Source organism: Balaenoptera musculus, chromosome 16 (assembly GCF_009873245.2).
Source record: "Balaenoptera musculus isolate JJ_BM4_2016_0621 chromosome 16, mBalMus1.pri.v3, whole genome shotgun sequence".
NCBI classification, from domain to species: Eukaryota; Metazoa; Chordata; class Mammalia; order Artiodactyla; family Balaenopteridae; genus Balaenoptera; species Balaenoptera musculus.
In genome coordinates, this window is record NC_045800.1 from 39,610,598 (window position 1) to 39,631,020 (window position 20,423).

At 38.4% G+C, this 20,423-nt stretch overlaps 1 protein-coding gene across 4 annotated transcripts in view; it reads right to left on the bottom strand.

Annotated features, from left to right (window-relative positions):
* Window positions 1-680: 680 nt before the first annotated feature.
* Window positions 681-20,423, bottom strand: part of A1CF (APOBEC1 complementation factor) — a 79,052-nt gene continuing 59,309 nt past the window's right edge. For 3 of the 4 annotated variants that reach the window (XM_036828953.1, XM_036828955.1, XM_036828956.1), the window contains exons 7-12: window positions 16,746-16,843; window positions 12,021-12,294; window positions 9,857-10,062; window positions 6,687-6,823; window positions 5,818-5,969; window positions 681-2,777 (exon numbers count right to left, since the gene is read on the bottom strand). In XM_036828953.1, coding sequence (XP_036684848.1) covers window positions 2,626-2,777; window positions 5,818-5,969; window positions 6,687-6,823; window positions 9,857-10,062; window positions 12,021-12,294; window positions 16,746-16,843 — 1,019 coding nt within the window. In that variant the 3' untranslated portion in view covers window positions 681-2,625. The remainder of the gene's footprint in view (window positions 2,778-5,817; window positions 5,970-6,686; window positions 6,824-9,856; window positions 10,063-12,020; window positions 12,295-16,745; window positions 16,844-20,423) is intronic. The other variant, XM_036828954.1, reaches the window with a different exon arrangement.

The window sequence follows — 20,423 nt, forward strand, 5'->3', positions numbered from 1 at the left end:
CTTTTTTGCATATACTAGATATGCAGAGTGCCTGTTTATGTTTATTTTCAAAGATTTTAAAGAACATTAAAACTTTTGTTCTTGGAATTTGGAATGCTTCTTTGGACTGATTAGCAATTTGCCTGCCTCCACTGTAATTATTCTCCTTGAGTATGAAAGCAGGTCTGTGGAGGAGTGTAAATTTGGACCTAAGAATTGCTTAAGGAGGAATGTTTCACTTTCTCATACTTAGAATTAGTTTGGCCCAAGAGTTAGTTTGAAGCCAGTATGAATTATATTCACATTCATACTTTTCATGAGATGAATATATGTAAAACTATGATCTGGCTATTTATTTTAACTTAGACAATTTTTTCTTGCATTTTTCTATTTAATAAAAGTGAAATAAAAAAGTGTTAAAATACCAGCTTACCCTTCCCCCTCCCCATATCCTCAAGTTCATTCTCTAGTAGGAGAGAGTGTCATGGACATATATACACTACCAGATGTAAAATAGCTAGCTAGTGGGAAGCAGCCGCATAGCACAGGGAGATCAGCTCAGAGCTTTCTGACCACCTAGAGAGGTGGGAGGGAGGGAGACGCAAGAGGGAAGAGATATGGGGATATATGTATATGTATAACTGATTCACTTTGTTATAAAGCAGAAACTAACACACCATTGTAAAGCAATTATACTCCAATAAAGATGTTAAAAAAAAAGTATTAAAATAGAGTGGAAATACAAAGAGTACAGCAGTTCCCAAACTTAGTTGTACACTTGAATCAGCTAAGATCTTTAAAAACAAACAAACAAACAAACAAACTGATGTCCGGCTCTCCGATCCCAAGACATTCTGATGTAGTTGGTATGAGGTGTGACCTTGGCATTGGCAGTTTGAAAAGCTCTCCAGGTATTTCTAATGTGCAGTCAAGTCTGGGAAACACTGTCCTCGGAAATATGAAAAGCAAAACAAAGCTGAAAGCATGAGGCCTTTCAGAGTTTCAGCTGTAACCTTGAGGCCTTTGATATCAGATTGGAGTTAATAGAACTGAAAGGTTACAAGGACTCTTAATTGTTGGAATTTACCTGATTTTCATTGGAATCTGGCCTGATTTGGGGTCACAGAATTCCATTCAAGAGTTGACAAAGTTTTCTATGCTTTGGTGTTTATGTCTTCCCTTTAGTCTTGCAGAATTTTACAAAAGCCAAGGGAAATGGAAATCTAGTACTGTATGTCTTAAACCACTAATGAGACTGGAGTGGTAGTAATGGGTATTTTGTGTTTGGACTTTGATTATTTCTGTTTTGAACAAAAAGCCATCATTTATAAGTATGGAAAGAAAGCAGTGCCTTCTATTCCCAGTTTTTGTAGCCCCCTCACCTCAGATGTTCTAGAGGAGAGACCCAAAACTCTAGGAGATTTTGATAAATAACACCCTTGCTGAATATCTGAAAAATTCGCTTCTAATAATAATCAGTGATGGATGTAAAGTTCTCCTGTGATAACTTCAAAACCAAAGGACTCAGATATGGTAAAGGTGTCTGATACTTATTGAAAGTAAAAGGAAGAGAAGGCAGTGGATTTCTTGGCAGATTTAGTATAAGTGGGTTAGATAGTCCAAGGCTGAACCCAGGTTAATAACTGTCTCTGAATGCTGGATGGTGGGCTGGGTGCTACAAAAACGTCATAGAAATGAGAGTAAATCTTCACTCCTCCCTTTGAAATGACTTTTCAGCCAATTTGCTGAATAGCAAAAAGTATCATAAATGTTATGCTGTAGATTCGATTTATTTTTTATGATATTGGAGATGAGCAAAATGAGATTGAGATGAAAATAAATCAATATGGACAAGTCAAAATGTTTAAAATGAGAAAAAGTCATTTCAAGTTGGCATGACTATTATGTTGTGGGCATCTTTAGGAAGCATAGGAGTTCTAGGGAAAAAGAGGTGTGGGCTAATGAGTTTAATAAACGATGGGCCTGGATTTGTTTTAACAATAGCTGTAACATATCACATCAATTTCCTAGTCCCCAGGGGCTGCAGGGGATGAGAAGATCCTGACCTATGACAAATTGACTGGATGGAATTTTCAGACTGAAATGATGCTGACGCCATTAAACCTTGGATAGTCTCTCACGAGGTCCAGGCTGTGAACATGCCACATGCACTGGGCAACGGGAAACGTGCTTGGAAAAGCATCTCCTACTGTCCCTCTGCCTTTTGTGACTTTGTGTATTACAAAAGCAGCTGTGAGCCAGGGGTTAAGACTCTGGAATTCCTTGGCCCCCTTGGTTGTTACTGGTCTGCTTAACCCCTGAACTCTTGCTGGCTAAAAGATGTCTCTCCACTCTGTCAGGGTTTGTAAACATACTCCCAAGACATTCAGGAACCTTGGAAGAACAACTTTTGGGGGCAATGGCTCTTTAGCTTCCTGTTAGATAAATGGCTCCTTAACATTGGATTTCATTAGAAATAAAGTTCTCATATCATTGTTCTACATTTAGTATCAATGTAAGCTGTACAGTCTCAGGAAAGGCATCACTCTGGGACAAGTGTTACTTGTGATCATTAGGGGACCAAGTTAGAGGTGTATTTCTTCTAGATTGAGTTTTGTGTGTTTTATTCTTAAAAGCAAGATGTCTTCAGAAGGTTCCATATCCATCCCCTTGGGCAGTCACTGCAAAAGTGGGGTAGACCTCATACGTTGCATATGCTGCTAAGTCTTGTCCCAGCGTCACCGCTTGCTTGAGCTGCGCTGCAGACACAGATGCAGTTGCATTAGGGACAGCGTAGCCTGGAGGAGAAGGCAGAGGAAACTTCATGAAAGGGATTCGGATTTGCTTCCTTTTGGCTTATTGTCTTTATGAAAGATGAAAATTTAACGTATTGCTTAAAGCCAAAAGTTAACGTGTACGTTTTAAAAGGTGCCCTCAGGGGACATAATATCTGGCCTCATTGATTAGGGAAGAGTGTTCCTCCAAGTGGGGTCAACCATTTATAACAGAATCGTTTCACTCTTAGAAAACTGGCAACATGGGGGATAGAGCCCAAGAAACAGAAACTTGACAGGATGCTGAGCTGATTAAAGTTTGACGTTCAGAACTTTTTCAGAGGGTCTCAGGACTTGTAAAGGAGGGGAGGCAGTTGATGGGTTGGCAAGGAGATCGGGGTGGGCCCTGTGGGTCTGGTTCTGCTGCATCCCCACCCTCACCTAAATAGAATATTAAAAACCATTGCCTTTACCCAGGGAGGGTTGTAGGGACTGGGTAGGCCAATAGGAGAAATAGTTAAAGTTTTAGCATATTTCTATATAGCACCATAAAAGCAAATACCTAGGGTGTCCACATTTTGGTCTAAATGGATAGGACAAAAAAATACCTCACCCCACCATCGAGCTGTCTTTGGTGTATGCAGAGGTCTTAGTGCTTGTCCTCACTGTCAGAGAACTAAGGGGTTTGAGTGATAAGGAAATACTCATGTGCTTTCGTATTACTATCATGTCTAGCTGATTAATACTTTTGAAGGAAAGAGCATAGTAGCTATTATCTAAAAGCAGTATTTCCCTGTTAATGTTTTAGACCCAAACCTGGTTATTTCTGAGATGATCCCCAAATTGTGAAAGATGATGAGAAAAAGGGAAAAAGTGTACTTAAGCAGCGAATGGGGACCTGATTTTAAAAAAAGAAAGAAAACAAGCCCATTTGGTTTATGTGTTGTGGAAGTCTGCCCAAACCCAGGCACATCGATTTCTTTCTGGTGGCTTCTCAGGAAGTGGTGATGGGAAGCTGGCTGGACTATTTGTAAAAAAATTGAATCCACTCCTTGGCTCGTGCACTTTGGGCAGTAATGCTGACTAATGTGCTAGTGAAGTTTGGTACATTTTCCAAGGATATGAGAAATATGTTAACAATTACTTTCATAATTTTGGAAGCAGTATTTCTAAAGTAAGTAAGTAAAATATATGTGTATGTGCGTGTGTAGCATAGGTTTTATCTTTAGGGATTTTGAAAAGAAAATTGAATTTTCTTTTTCAATTTGGCTAATTTCTAAAGTACAAGAGCATTTGTGTTTTAAATAGATTCTTCCCTTGGAGCCTATTATTCTTTGCTTGACTCCATAGCAAGTGATAAAAGATCTTCTCAAATTCTTAGGCATTCCCAAGGCAATTCTCATGCTCTAAATAATTTTTTATTTCTTGTAGGAGCAAATAAAAGTGAGGATAAGACAAGACATTTTTGGGCAAAAAGCAAATCCTTTCCAGTGTGAAAGCAAACTTTAAAATTCTCCTGGCAGTGGCTCATTTATTTTTATAGTACATTAATTTGGTGTCTTTGGGGTACAGCTTTCTGCAAGACAGGGCCTTAACTTTCTGCAAGAACTGAGAAGCCTGGCACAAGTCCCCAGAATATGGATGTGTCAACACCCTGTTGTATGGGAAGCAAGCACGGCACTGATGGCTGTAGCACAGCCCAGGAGGGACCTGGCCCTCGGCAGTGGCAGGTGTTGCCTTGATAACCTCGAAGAGGTGCATCACACATCTTCTCCACGTTCTAAGAACAAAGCTGGAATTGAGGTCACATTTGTGCGGGACGCATGATTAGTTTCGGCTTCACTTGCCAGAATGGAGGCCACATTTGCTAGTTTTGAGAAATAAAAGGAAATGAGAGCCAGCTCAGGTGTTATGGATGTGAGGTATATAGCAGTTCTCATACCTACACAGGACCAATATATGAATTAATCAATTGATAGGAATGTCTTATTTCTAAGTCTAGTCAGAACTCTCTGATTTGGGCTTATGGGAGGAGGTATGCCAACACAATGACAAGTCAGAATGACAGATTTCTTCGAAAGACCTAAACTTTCATTACTAAGAAAGAGCGGAGTTGCTCAAACTAACTACTGAGGGAAAATTTCCAAAAGAAATTTCTTGTCTGGTCCTCTTTAATCTCTAGAGGATTCATTTTTAACTATTAGCATTTGTTGTGGGTACATAATAAATGGGGAAAAGTCTTTTAAATGTGACCCTCAAGGCATGTTGATCTACAAATAGGCTTTACTTTAAGTAATCAGCATATGCCCCAGACCTAAATTATAGAACAGATAAAATGAGCCTGATTAGCCACTTATTGAAATGGTCTCTCTCTTTTTCTTTTTCTCCATCTCTCTCTCTCTCTCTCACTCTCACACACACACACACACACAGAGTTTTTGTCTTAAAATAATTTTTAAAAATCTGATCTACACATTTCTTTCAGAAAGCAAAGCAATACCAGTAGAATTGAGTAGAACTGAAGATTAGAATTGGGGAGGGAGTCCATGGATTGCTTAAAAGCTGATTGGCCTCGACCAAATGACTTAATCTTTCTATTGGGGATACTTGGTTTCTTCATCTGTACAATGTGCATGATGATAGAACCTGTCTCTTGTGATGTCACGAGCGTTGCTGAGATAAGTCAGTGCCTGGCACGTAGTAAGAGTTCAAATAAACATCATCCATGAATGTAGTAGTAGTAGAATGTAGTAGTTCTAAACTCTCTTACTAAAAGTAAAAACCCAAACAAACCAGACGCAGAGGGATTGATTCATTCAAGGTCACACAGCTGCTTATAGCTGAGCTGAGACTAGCCCCCCCCCCCCCCTCTGCTGCCCAGCTCAATTCTCTTGCCTTGTACTTTAATGGCTCACTCATCGGGCAAATTCTTTTTGGTCACAGGTGGTGTAAATCAGATTGATTGTAGTTGGGGTTCACAGATAACTCTGTGAGTCCATGGTCCCAAAGAGGGTCTCCCAAACACTCTCTGCAGGGTGCCATTTCTGGCATTATTTTTCCATACCTGGAAATGCGGTAGCAGAAGCGGCAGCAGCAGCTGCGGTCTGGGCATCGGCTCCATCGGTGGGGATGCCCAGGGTCTGCAGGGTGTACTCGGCTGCATATGTCTTTGCTTCATCCACATAGGCACTTAGCTTCGGGGGTGTGAAAGGGTGGCTGGAAAGCAAAGTCAGTCAGGGTGTGCATTTTAAACTTATGTAGCTGAGACAGGTGAAAACCTAAGGCGCTGTTCACTTGTTTGATCGGATAATGGAATTTCGCGTGGGGACTTATCACTCTCTTTGCTTTTAAAGCTTCCAGATATACATGCATGTTGGAACATTTGTGAATGGACCTAGAACATCGGTGGGCGATGACATTCCTGGAGCGTACTTGCAACTCATTATAAGTTCTTTCTAATGTATGTGTGAAACACGATGGTTCCTAAAACGTGTAGAAATGCAGGCTCAAGGTAAAATTGAGAAGGTGATAACCACTAATAGAGAGGTTATAGCTTTGGTTCAAAACTTAAACGGCAGGGCATGGTGTTGTTAGGTATAAAAGGGCAGTTTCGTATGGTTCAACCCAAATACTACACGGATAAAAGGATGGGCTGTAGTTTTCACTTCTATTACACTTAACATCTGCAGTTTTCCATTGGTTGATGAGAGTACACAGTCTTCATTGTCTATACGAAATTTAGGGGCTTTGAGATGCTAGTCTCATAGCTGTCACATATATCCCAAATACACATTTCAACATTTGCACTGAATGAAAAATGAGTAGGTTGTAGACTTGAATATTTATCTTATTCAGATAGTGATAAAATACACTTAATTTACAAGACTCTTATTCTAAACTCGAAATGATTAGGAATTTGGAGAAGTTACACACATGACAGGATTCTGGCTGGACAGGGCAGGAATAGTTATTTTGTATAAGAAGAGCTGTCTTTGATCTTGTCCAATGGCAGAGTGCAGCTGATACACAGGTTGTCCCCAATTATTTTTCTGACAAACTTCTTCTAATATCTACAAAAAAAAAAAAAAAAAAAAGTGACTTCCCTTCCAAATATCACATTTGCATTATTTCTCTAACTTTCAAGTTTTTAAACTTGAATCTTCAGAGTTTAAGCAAATATAAGAAGATATAAAATGCCACATGGTTTAATGACTCATAAAATTTAAGATGAACTCAAGTTGAACTCCATTTAAAATGTTATGTCTATTAATTCATGAAAATCATTTTCACACCATTTATTCTAATACGCTTTTAGTTTAGTCCATTAGCTCTAACGTTTTACCAATAGTTTAATTTACGATTTGTTTGGTATATTTATTCCATTTTTTAAAAAATTGATATTCCAGCACTGTGTAGCTGGATTTACTCATTACTACCCTGAATCCTTCTGTTTATAATGGTTTAGAGAAAATAACCTAAGGATTTATTCCTATTTCATGTCATTTGTCATAGGGTTTTAACTTTACATTTTCATAAAAATAGAGTTAAAAAGTTTAATGGGTTAGTATTTATTGATGAACATGAATAGATGGGTGCTGATAGCTGCAATGTCTTTGTTTGGCAAAACACCACTTCTGGCTATTTTTATAATGATCTGATATTTGGAATCTTCCTTCATGTTTTTTTCTTCTGTCATTACTCCAAACCAAATCTTGCCTAAAGGCACGTATTTTCTTCATGCCGAAGTCATTTTCGGTGGCCCACAAGCCCTGATGTTCCCATTGGTCAGCAGATTCAGTAAACTGTGCGAAACAGGGCGTAAGTCCTAAAAAATAACTCTTGGGACAGAACAATTCCCAGGTTGAGTCTATGGAATTTCTTATCTCATTTGCTCTAACGCTTATCCAGCTGCAATAGCATGACATTTTCCAGTTCACTGAATTTATAGATTGCTCCTATCTCCTCTATTAACTGTTGCTTCTTAATACTCTTAGTTTTGTAGCATCTCTTGTCATCTACAAACTGTTCTCTAAGGTTCCTGGGCAATAGTCAGTTACTTGAGCTGGCAGACATTCTGCCTGCTTGTTTACGCCCATTGTGCAAACACATGTAAAGGATTCCAGCTCTAACTCCTGACTCTGCAGGACAACCTGCTCTTCTTGTTGGAAGTTCATAACTCCACCGTGGAGCTGTGTAGGCTCCATCTATGCTGGTTGGGGGTGGCATGGCCCTTAATTTCTAAGCCGCAGTGGCAGAAATTCAGAGAAAAATTAATTAAGAAAAACTTTCATTAGTTGATAGAGATACTCATATGTTACTATATAATTTTTTTTGGTACATTTATTTATTTAATTTATTTATTTTTGGCCACGTTGGGTCTTCGTTGCTGCGCGCGGGCTTTCTCTAGTTGCGGCGAGCGGGGGCTACTCTTTGAGGTGTGCAGGCTTCTCATCGCGGTGGCTTCTCTTGTTGCGGAGCACGGGCTCTAGGCACGTGGGCTTCAGTAGTTGTGGCACGCAGGCTCTAGAGTTCAGGCTCAGTAGTTGTGGCGCACGGGCTTAGTTGCTCTGCGGCATGTGGGATCTTCCCCGACCAGGGCTCAAACCCGTGTCCCCTGCATTGGCAGGCGGATTCTTAACCACTGTGCCACCAAGGAAGCCCCCATATATTACTATAGAGCATGACCAATTTCTAACCTGGATTTAATATAAAACCAGAGATCATTACTCATGCTATGGCAGTTCTTAGAACTATTACCCAGAATTTATGACAATGATTATTTTTTATTTTCTAAAAATACTTCTGGGTATCCTAGTACTTTAATTAGGTTGCTTATTTTAGGTTTTAACCCAAGATAGATTGGATTGACTAGCTTTTGTGTTTTCTGAGCAAAGCTCCATCACGGCACTTACTAGATTTTACTGTAATTATTATGTGTCAGGATCCTCTCACTGGATTGCCATATGATTTTTGATGGCAAGGGTTGTGTTATATTCACTTTTCCATCTCCAGCACCTAGCACAATACTTGGTGCATAATGCGTGCCCCCCAAATGGTTTTTGAACAGACGCATGATTACTATTTACCACTCTGATAGGCATCCTTTAAAAAAAAAATTGTATGGGGAGGGCTAGCAGAAACTGTAGATGAGCTAATTTATATGTATAAGAAAGCCATTAATACACCAAAAACAAACAAAAAACCCACTCAAGATGAGATTTTTAGAAAATCAAATTTTCTACTTGATTGCAATCATAAGGCTACTCCCATAAATTTGGGGCTAATATCTTTGGGGTGGGAGTTGGGAATTTTCCTTTAGGATATACAAACTGTCACTCTGAACAACTGGATATTGATTATTCAGCCAAAGTGTCTCTGCAGAGAGTCCAGCATGGACTGCACGTCCAGAGGGGACAGTGTAAGGTTAACACAGATCCTGTTTTGTTTTATTTTTAACCCTGTTGTTCAGTTTCCATACTGGAACAACTTTTATAACTTTTAATTTTCCGATAATAAAATCATAGCCTCATGCAGAAACGTGGAAACTTAGAATTGTGAAATGGAAGCAAAAAATTTACCTTAATGTTACTGCCCAAATACAGTCATTGTAGATGACTTGATTCGATATGGCTGATGGCATCTTATACTTAATATGAGTAATGATACACCAGAGATAGCACAGTGTTTTCTCTTAGACACAGTGCTTCCAAGAAAAGATGTTCTAAATGATCTATTCATTCCCTGTCATGAGTGCTCTTCATTTGCCAACCAGCCTTGCTTCATTTTATTCTCATTTAAGGTATTGGTTGATAATTCTTGGTAGTGCTCAGGATCCTTGCATTTCAGTGGAAGATTACTTAAGATGTCAAATTTCATAATTTAAAATAAAAAGAGTCTAAAAATGAAACAATTGTACTCAACACCCACTTTTCTCTCACAGTACATTATGTTGATTGGCCACTGTATCTATTTAATAAAACAAAACAAAACAAGACAAAAGCTGAAGTAGGGATCAAGTCAAATCCTTTGATGAATGGTGAATGATGGTCTTTGGCCCAACGTATACAAACTATCCAAGCTATCTCTGGAATAACATTACCTACCTGTGGAGCAAGTTTAATTCCTTGGGGTTTTAAAGTGACAGGATTCATTGGGGTGAGCTCCATCCCAGGCAAAAGATCGTAGAGTTTGTCTTCTCTCTTGTCTCCTTTGACCTGGTATCCTCGACCCAGGCCTGTGTAAGCCAAATAGCCACGGCCGCCCAGTCCTCTCACTCCCGCAGCCCCTACAGGTACATTCATGTAAATTTCTAGGAATGTAAGAAGGCATTAAACCGAATCAAACCACCAGAAAATCACCCTGAATCTTACTGTAATGGAAAAGTTAGCCCAAGTCACATTGATTATTTCCCTGAAGACGGATAGAAAACTCCAGGATTCTAATGTAATGAAACTCAACATAAGATAGGGTTCACCACAGGTGTCTTTTTTTTTTTTTTTTAACTGTCTGTGGAAGAATGCAATACTATCAAAGCTATGGATAAGTACACGTGCAACTTGAAGACTTCGGTACAGAGAAATTTTGCAATTTCTCTCTTCAGTTAACCTTTCGTTGACGTTTTTCTGTAGACTAATAAATGTTGGGAAGGTATTTATTAAAACATCCCAGCATAATATGACCACATGTATTAAAATAAGTCTTGCCTTTTTGTCTTTGATCAGTAACTTAGAAATGAATTCTAGTTTCCCTAATATTCCATTTGTGATGGCCTGCTGGAAAACCAACATTTAGAAAATGTGTTTTAAAACTCACCATTTTCTCTCTTATATTCTATCAATGTGAGGCTTAAATTTCCATTGAGTTTCATTAATAGATTCCTTTTGATTTTTTGTTTTGCCACATTGCTACTTTGATTTCCTATTGGTGGCATAAAGAGATAAAAAATTAAATTGATTACCCTTCATCCATGAATATCATTCATTGATTCCTTTCTTGTTATAAGACAGGTATTTTTTCCCTTGGAGTGAAGTTTGTTTTTTTCCTACATCACAACTGGTTGACAACTTATACTTAATGTAGGGATTGTTTAATGATGTGATTTTAGGTTATAAATGTACAATGTTTTAATGACATAATTATCAAACCTATAGACAGATTATCCTGAAGGAGATCCTGAAGATTTCTTTTACATTACAATTTTGGGTGGAGTATTATGAGTATGGAAATTTTAAGGCTGTTGAAGACTAAAGTTCCTAGGATGGTCAATTCAGGTCTCCTGAAAAATAGTAAAACACAGTAAGATAACTGTTTCCACAGTAACCTGGACATGCCCTTTGCTTCTAGTCAAACCCGAGAATAGAATTAAGTACACAGTTTGCTCTTGAATTGCTCAGACTGGTGTCATATTTGTCAGACAGATCTGAGATTCTGTAGGCATTGGTTCCTAGCAGAACCACTCTGAAGGATCCCATTAGGTAGAGAGAAAACAGTTTCTTGAAAATAAAACATGCTTTCCTTATCTTTTACATTTTTTGAAATAACTGAGCTCAGAAAACTGCTTGAACATTTGGAATTCTCACAGGATTCAGCAGGAAAGATGTGTTGTTTGGCAGTAAGATTGAGGTCGCATTTTTTTTTGTTTGTTTTTTATTTTTCTATTTGGACTTTACTATTTATTTCCCGATATCCTGGAGAAACAAGTTGATTTCCTTAGTAATGTGGCTTTCTAGAAGGCATAGCACATATTTCTTGGGGGAGGTCAGATGAGAGCATCTCATATATCTGTTAGAATATATTTATGATAAATTGTGATTTATATATGGATGTTACGGCACTGATTCACCATCCAATACACATGTGTCTTGATATTTGAGGTAACTGGTTTCCACTGAACCATACTGCTCTCAGTTGGAAGTTTTGTAATGAGTCACATATGACTTCAATATGGTAGTACAGTGGTAAGGAAGAAACTAATAATTGTGGACCCGAGTTTTAGTTTGTACACATTTTACGGGCCCATGCAAAGATCAAATGTGTACATTAGACTCATTTATACTGTGTTCCGACCAAGTTTTTTTCAATAACCAGTTGTAATGTGAAAAAAGATTCATATGGAAGGAAAACTATTGATATAATATTTGATTTTCAATAAACAATTTTCCAGTTCTTGTCTCCCAGTGGACCCATCCAATTTGTCTAAGGCTATTGCAATACAAAGCATTTGAAATCGCAGAGTTTTTTCCTAAGGCAAGAGCTGATTAATGTTACCTCTAACAGAAGGGGCTCTGATAATGGCCCTGTTGCCAAGATGTCCTTTGGTGGCTGGGAAATGAAGGCTGGGAATCGCTGTGTAGGCCTGGGGGGCATAGAAGACAGGAGCTCCAAGGTAGGCTGTGGTGGGATCATAAACATGGCCCAAGGAGTAGGTGTACTCTCCCTGAAGCATGGTGCCCCTTCCACCTGTTCCTCGGGTGTACCTAACATAACTATCCTTGTCCACTGGTTTGGCTAGGGTCACTTCGATGGGGGACCCATCCAGCACCTGTTTTAGACAGCAAGGAAAAAGCAACGTGAAAAGATATGAAGACAACCAGCTGTGGCTGAGCCCTAGTAACACGTCTCCTTCTAAATGTTAGTCTAGTTGCTGCTGTGTTTACTGACTGTTTCACTTATATGTGTGAATGAAAAATATTGCCTCTCATATCAGTAAACAAAGGATGTTTCAGCCATCGAGCCATCACATTACATACTCCCCCAACGGTGATCCTGAGGAAACTCAGGATGAGAAAACACAAGATACTGGCCTCAGAGTGCTGAGGTGCATATCAAAGGAATGATTTCAATGAGCACAGAGTTTTGCATCTTCCTATACATAGAAAGTGCTAAATTCCTTAACTTGAGATATCTGGCTTTCTTTAACTGACAGTAATCTTTTGATGTTCCAACTACCTGGTCTTTGTTGCAAAAACTCCTACGTATCCTGGCTCTTCTCTTCCCTCTGCGGAGCAATCCCTTAGAGCTATCTGAGAGGCTGTCTCCTGGGCTTGAAGTCCTCAGAATATCCACAGAATAAAACGTAATTCTCAACTTTTAGATAGTGCAATTTTTTTCCATCGGCATACGTATCTTATCTTTTCATAGGTTCTTGTTTTGTGTGCCAGCTGAGTTTTCCCTGAGTGGTTTGTTGGTAAATTGCATATAATCTATCAACAGGTTTGACAGTGAAAAGTTGGCCACTGTCTATCGACATATTAGTTACAAATTTATTAAGTGAATACCATTACTGAGACAGAGAATTATGTAATATTTATATGTGATATATATTTTTAATTACCTATTTATATAATTATTCTAAGAAATTTTAGGTTAATTATGGATGGAATATAATCTCCAGTACCTAGCACAGTGTAATGAAGATGAAAAGAAACCAATAAAAGATCTTACCAATTGTTAACACCTTGGCATGGGCAGCATATCAGGCCTTTCCAGCTGCCAGCCAGGTACGTGTCTTACTCCTTGGTGCAGCTACGCAATAGGTGAATTTTTACTGGAAGAGAAGTGAGGCTTAAAAGTGGGGCCCTGCTTAAGGAAGAGGAATCATTGAGGGTACTGCATTGCCCCCTGTAGGTGCTTCCTTATGAAGCAACCTTTTGATCTGCTAAACAGCTGGGAACTAACAAACAGGGATGGCAGGGCAGTACTGAAGTTTCTCAAGTCAGGCACTACTTAAAATTTGTCCTCAAGAATTGTTGAAGTGGTTTTTTTCTGACACAAGTTTCTGACATTTTGTAACCAGATCCAGATATCGAAGATAATGGCTGTGTGTAGATCTACAAATGTGACTTGCTTTTATGTGCTGCTTGCATACACAAGAGCCAAAGATAGCTCTCAACAAATACTTGATAGATTGATGAATTTCTTATCAAAGGGACAAGGTGTTTTGAGGAAACAGTTGGTGGCTTCTTTCAAATAAGAATGTCATTTGTTATAAAGAAAAGAAATGATGTAAAGTGTTCCTGCAAAAATTCCCTTTCACAGCAGCTCATGATTTCATGAGCGATTCAGTGGTTCCTGCATCACTGAAGTCTGCTGGACAAAATTTGTGCTTTATGCTCATCCTAATCATTTTGGTCAGCCTCTTGTTCCTAGTTACATGTACCTACCCTACTTTTTAGTAGCTGGAGTCAGCATCATATGTTAGATGGACCACACTGAGAGATAGAATTCAGCTCATATTCAACTCTATTATATTGATGTTGATGTAATTAGAAGAAACAGACTTGGAGTATTAAAGAAATGGGGTGACCTTGGATGTAATTCTTTGTCTTCGGTCCTGTCTTGAGGAAGATAAGATACCCAGATAGGTCTCTGCTCATAGGAACTTCCATATCAAGAGATGTTTTTAATATTTTAACTGCCAAGTCAAATTTCTTACTGTAACAGATTTTGTTCTGCATTACTCTGCCCCTCTAACCCTGTTTTAAACCCAGTACTGTATTTCACTTATTTGGTTTAGATGTTTCAAGATCTAGGACAATATCTTATTAACCTGTATAGCCACAAGCCCAGCAAAATTTCTTTCACGTCGTAGACATTCACAAGTATTTACAGAATAAGTGAATAATCACGTGCAAACTTCAATTCATCACCTTTCTTTCCAAATAGGTTTCTCTTCTTGACTTCCCTATCAGCCTTTTTCTGGTCTCCTATATTGAAAACCTATAATGACTCATCTTTCTTTCTCACTGCTATATCCAATCAGTTGCTTGATCCTTTGAATTCACCCCCCCATAGTCTTGTATAGAGCTCTCTCCTACATTCCATTCCCACCCTTATTCAAGCCCTTATTTCTTCACATTTGAGCGACTATAATAGTTTTTTAACTAGTTCCAATTACATCTCTCTCTCTCTACTCTATGAAACTTCAATTCTTAAGAGGTTAATTTCCCTAATTTGTTAACATGATCATTACTCCACTGCACAAAAAAAAACTTCAAAGCCTCACCTTGTCTAATAAATTAAATATAAATATCCATATGTATACTTAAAAACCTTCATAGTTCCTAGGCAAACTTACTTTTGATTTTCCCATACCACATTATAGTTAAATATTATTATAATATTTAGTATATATATTTATAATGACACTGAATATGTATTTAACTACATAATACATGTATACATTGCTATAAAAATATCTAGCTCTAAATATATTAGCTGCAAAAATTGGAAACAATTTGAATACGTTTCCACTGTGATTATTCCAATGTAATTATTTAGCATTTAATTTATGATGATCCCTTCTCAGTAGGCATCATATATCCCTCAAGAATGTTTTCAAATTGAGAAACTAATCTACAAACTGTTTTCAAAGTAATAACATTGTTATGATAATAAATATAATCATCAATGAAGACGAAATAATGTTTTGTTTCATAGACATGCATTTAAATATACATTAATTTTTGCGCCGCAGTTTTCTTTTTGTGTTTTTGGAGTCAGTACTTTTCCCCCACTATCAGGATTCAAACTCTTCTGTAGGCTCATAAGCCCAGGCCCCACTGTGTCTGAAGGGCCTGTGCTGGGAGACCATTTATTTGCCCTCCAGATCCACTTCCCACTGGTCTCCAGCCTCCCAGCTCCGGCAGGGTGTTCTGCATGGCACCCTCTTCAGGGCTCCTGGGCCTTCTGGATTATGATTGGATTTGGCCAATGGAGAGGCCTGGCAGGAGGATGGAGGGAGAGAAAACAGTGAGTTCAAGCCATTTCTTCTCTTGGCTCCCTCTCTGAGAGGTCGCCTTGGCCTGGACGTGTCCACTGGCCAAAGGTCATTACTCTTCTCAGAGACCTGCCCTTTAGAATCCTGTCTCCTTTAGATTTCCTGTTCCTTCTGTAGCCCCTTGTCCCCTGGGGTGCAGGAGTGGGTGAGCCCCAGGTTCCTGCACTGTCTCTTTTAATTCCCCTACCCCACACTCACATGTTTGTAATTAGTCCCTTTGCCAACTGTCTCCTATTAGGACTGACTGATGCAAGGTCCGGCAGGTGAAACAGCCCTATGTGTGTTAGGTTCCTAGCAAAGCAATCTACTTTTACTGTTCTCCAATCATATCTTGCTCTTTCCAAATTCTGTGCCTCTGTCTGAGACTCCCTCTCCTTTTCCATGTTTTTTCTTTTGGAATTCTGCCCAACTTTCATGGTTTCTCTTAAATATTATCTTCTCATATCCATGAAGGTTTTCTGATTCTTTATGACCCACTCCTCTTTCCTTTGCACATTCTCACCACTTCTTTTTATTTTTTTTTTAAACAAAACTTATCTGGCTGGACTTCGCAAAAGTTCTGCATACTTGTCTTAATCTTCCAGCTGACTTTTAGCCCTTTGATAAACATCTTTGGTTTGATCCTTTTTGTATCCCAAACATTATTTAGCATGGTAAGTGGTCTACAAAAGCCTTTTAATGTTTATTGGCGTAATAAGTAAATGTTATATTGGTTTCTATATACAAATCAGAAGTAAGGATATATTATTTGAGTTTTCCCCAGACCTTACTCTTGGCAAGGTGAAGAGATTCCAAGGCTTCCAGAGTTTGGAAGATCAAACTCTGAGGGCAAAATGATAACCTTGACATCTTTTTAGATTATCAGCCTCCAAAATCCTGCACTACAAAGGTGATAGTTTCTTTGAAATAGAGAAAACTGGAATTGGGGAAAAACACCTCGGGATAATCCACTCCGACTCTCTCTTTGTAAAGAAATTGAGGGCCAATGACATGCCCAAATCAGCCAAAATTAGAGATAGAATTGGACATATGAGCCACATCTCCATTGTATTTTCCATCACTTCTCTTTTGTTCATCTTAGATGGAGTGAGGCAGCCATGTCAGAGATGAAGGAAGGCTGAGAGAGAAGGACTTGCAGGACTGTTCCCTTGAGTAAAACTTCCACACCAAACTTTGATGGAACCTGTACATATTTTTTCTTTGTCCTACATTACCTTCCCATTTAAAGCTTTCATAGCCTCCACCGCATCTTCTCTGTTAGTGAAGTGCACGAAAGCATAGTCTCGGATTTTCTTTACCCTCTCCACAGCACCTGGAAGCAGATTGAAAGTAGCCCCATCAGCAAACCTGAGATAACATTGAACATGATATATTTAAGCATTTAGCTTCTAAGAATATTTTATCCTTTTTTTTGGAGACTCTATTTAAGTAAGGAGGTCATTGAAAATGTTTCCTGTGTCCAGGTTTAAAATTCTGTACATTCAACAGAAGATTTTTTCCTAATTTTTAAATAATACTCATATTCTGCCTTATTATAATTAGTTGTGGATTTGTGTTTCCACTTCCTAGATTATAAGATCTTTGAGGGTAGGAACGGTATCTTGTTTTGTATATTATATAATATAAAGGATAGTAACTTATACATGGTAAAATATTATTGAGTTGAACTCAATTATTGGTCATATTATAAATATATATTTAGGTAATTACCTTTTTAAATTTTATGGCTTTTTCCCCAGAAAAATACCTTGTCTCTTTTGATTTATATAATAAAAAGTGTTAGAGTTAGGAGGGACTTTAGTAATAATTTAATTTTTAATTCATTTTACCTTAATTTATTTATTTTTAACTTAATGATTTGGAATGTAAGGTTCTGATAAGGTATACGAGATTTATGAGTTCACATAGCTAGGAACTAGAACTCAGATCTCCCATCTGCTTATCTCATGCTCTCTTGATCAAAACAAACAAACAAAAAATAGTTTGTGAAAGAACATCTGAAAACCAAGATAGTTCCTTACGATGCTGTTCATAATATCTAAAGGTTGGAAACAATGTAGATATCTACTAATTCTACCTTGAGGTACCTCTTTTATAGAAGCATTCACACATATGCAAAAAGATCATGCATAGGGGTATTCATTACACCAGTCAGTTGAAATAGCAAAAATAAAACAATGTCCAATTTCATGAGAGTGATTAAATTTGGTATATTCTTATTAAATAACACTAAGGAGTCTTTAAAGAGAACAAATAGGCCTATATATACATGGAAAGATTCAGAGCCTGTTGTTAAATTAAAAAATTTACAAAATAATATGTATAATATCATAGCATTTATGTTTTTAAAAATCCCAACCGGCATACATGTGCACATAAATATGAATACACACACACACAGAAAGAGAACTGGAAGCATAAAGATCAGACCATTAGGAGGGGTTACTTCAGTAATGGGGAGAAAAGTTGGGGAGAAGAAAGGGGACTTTGATATTTTAATTTATATTCTCCAGTATTCTACAAATATTAGCAAGGCTTATTTATATTATTTGTGTAATAAAAAAAATAACAAATCAAACTATCCTATTTTTATGCAGAGGGATTGCTGAATATGTTGATGGTAATGTGTAAAAATAAAGTTCTACTGAGATGGTTGAGCTTTATATTTTACATTTTATTATGAAATGTTGCTTACTCAATTTTAAAAATAGAACTTTTGCCTAGAGTGAAGGTAAGATGGAAACTTGTTTAACATTAACCTGTTAGTTTAGCATGTAAATTACCCCCTTTTAGTTATAGTCTCTTGGGTGTATCTTGAGAGAATGGGTTTTCTTCTATCCTTAGTTTCCAGAGACAACCTAGGATGGGACCCCATGCCAGGGAGGATCAGAAGAGAGGAGGAGAGAAGTCCTCCTTTTCCCCTCTCCCTGTCAAAGTTCAGTTATCTACCCTCTTAGGTTCAAGGTCACAAAGGCAATTAGGTTTCTACTCTATCATGAGGTTCAATGGCTATAAACTGTCTTCCTTTGCAATAATGGTAGGGTTCTAATGTAAGGATAAATTTAAAATATTGCAGTACTTCTCTTCTCTCACCCCTCAGCATTCAACCCTTGACTTCTTATGATAGTGGTTGTATGGAGCAAAATGGTCTGGCTAAGCTGAAAATAAATAAAGGTATTTGAGACCATGAACCATGGGACATGTGATTAACCGAACTTCTAACCTGGTCCCTTTATTCCTTCAGTGTCAAGTGGGGTAATTATTGTGACTTAACCTTATGTCTTATCTTGGTAATTAAGAAGTAAAAAGTGGGCCAATGAGGACCTCTACCTTTCCAGTGTTTGCCCCATTCATTCTCCAGTGCCATCCTCCACCCAGGCTCCACCGTTAGCTCCCAGAGGCATTTTGGTATTGTCTTTACCCTAGTTCCTACCTAGTGTTTTGTACACAGGGGCTGAAACCAAGTAGGGCCCTCTGGGGCCCCCAGGCACTGAAACCGAGTGGGACCTGGGCACAGAGGATGAGCAAATATTATCAGTCAATTCACACTCCAACTCCTATCTTTCACATTAGTTAGGTGGCACTTCAGATGATAATGGATTTTGATGTTCTCAAATTCTGCTTGTAGATATTGAAATCAGCTTGCATTTTTGAACAGTAATGTCCAGCCACACATGCTTTTGGAAATCTTTTTTTTTTCTTTAACTTTATTGTATTTATTTATTTATTTTTGGCTGTGTTGGGTCTTTGTTGCTGTGTGCGGGCTTTCTCTAGTTGCGGCGAGCAGGGGCTACTCTTCGTTGTGGTGCACGGGCTTCTCACTGAAGTGGCTTTTCTTGTTGCGGAGCATGGGATCTAGGCGCATGGGCTTCAGTAGTTGTGGCATGCGGGCTCAGTAGTTGTGGCTTGCGGGCTCTAGAGCACAGGCTCAGTAGTGGTGGCGTGTGGGCTCAGTTGTGGCGTGTGGGCTCAGTGGTTGTGGCACGCAAGCTCAGTAGTTGTGGCGCATGGGCTTAATTGCTCCGCGGCATGTGGGATAGTCTCAGACCAGAGATAGAACCCGTGTCCCCTGCATTGGCAGGCAGATTCTTAACCACTGCGCCACTAGAAATCTTAAGATGTAAAAATTTAACCTCATAAAGCAGGCAAATCAGAAAGTGAGAGTTTTTATCATAAAAGCTGGTATTTTCTACAATATTATTCAACATATGGCTTATTTTAATATGTTCCTTCTTTGTGCATAGGCATTTGTTTATTGATTGATCCTCATTTGGCAGAGAGTGAGGCAATAAAATACCAACCGTGAGACTCATAATGCAGAGAACTGGAAAACAGTCACTCTGTTCATTACCAACTTGTCAGAGACACATGAATTACCTGAAGACAAACACATCTGCAATCCCAAGGGGAGACTTTCAGAGGGTCATGGTTCCCTGCGGTATCCGCTTCACCTAGAACTTAATGGAAATACAAGTGCTTGGGCCCCACCCCAGACATACTGACTGTGAAACTCAGGGGGCAGGGCCAGCAATCTGTTTTAACAAGCCCTCCAGGTGATTCTGAAAGTAAACCCCTTTAGGAAAATCAGATTTTATAGAATGACTATAACTGGAATTTCAGCAGATACCCTTAGGCTACACTGGGGAAGAACATACATTTTCAGGCCCCAGTTTTTGTTCTGATTGTCATTTATTTCTCTGAGTACCGACATAATATTTTCAGGTTAATCAGGGTTAAAATAATACATTGATAAATATTTGCAGGGAATATTCAGGATCCTCCGAGGGATCCAAACTTTCAATAGAATTTTTAAAGAGTTATTTTTCTGTTTCTCAAATTTTTCTAGGTAAGTATAAACACATCCTTTCCACTGGAAAAGAAACTGATTAGCT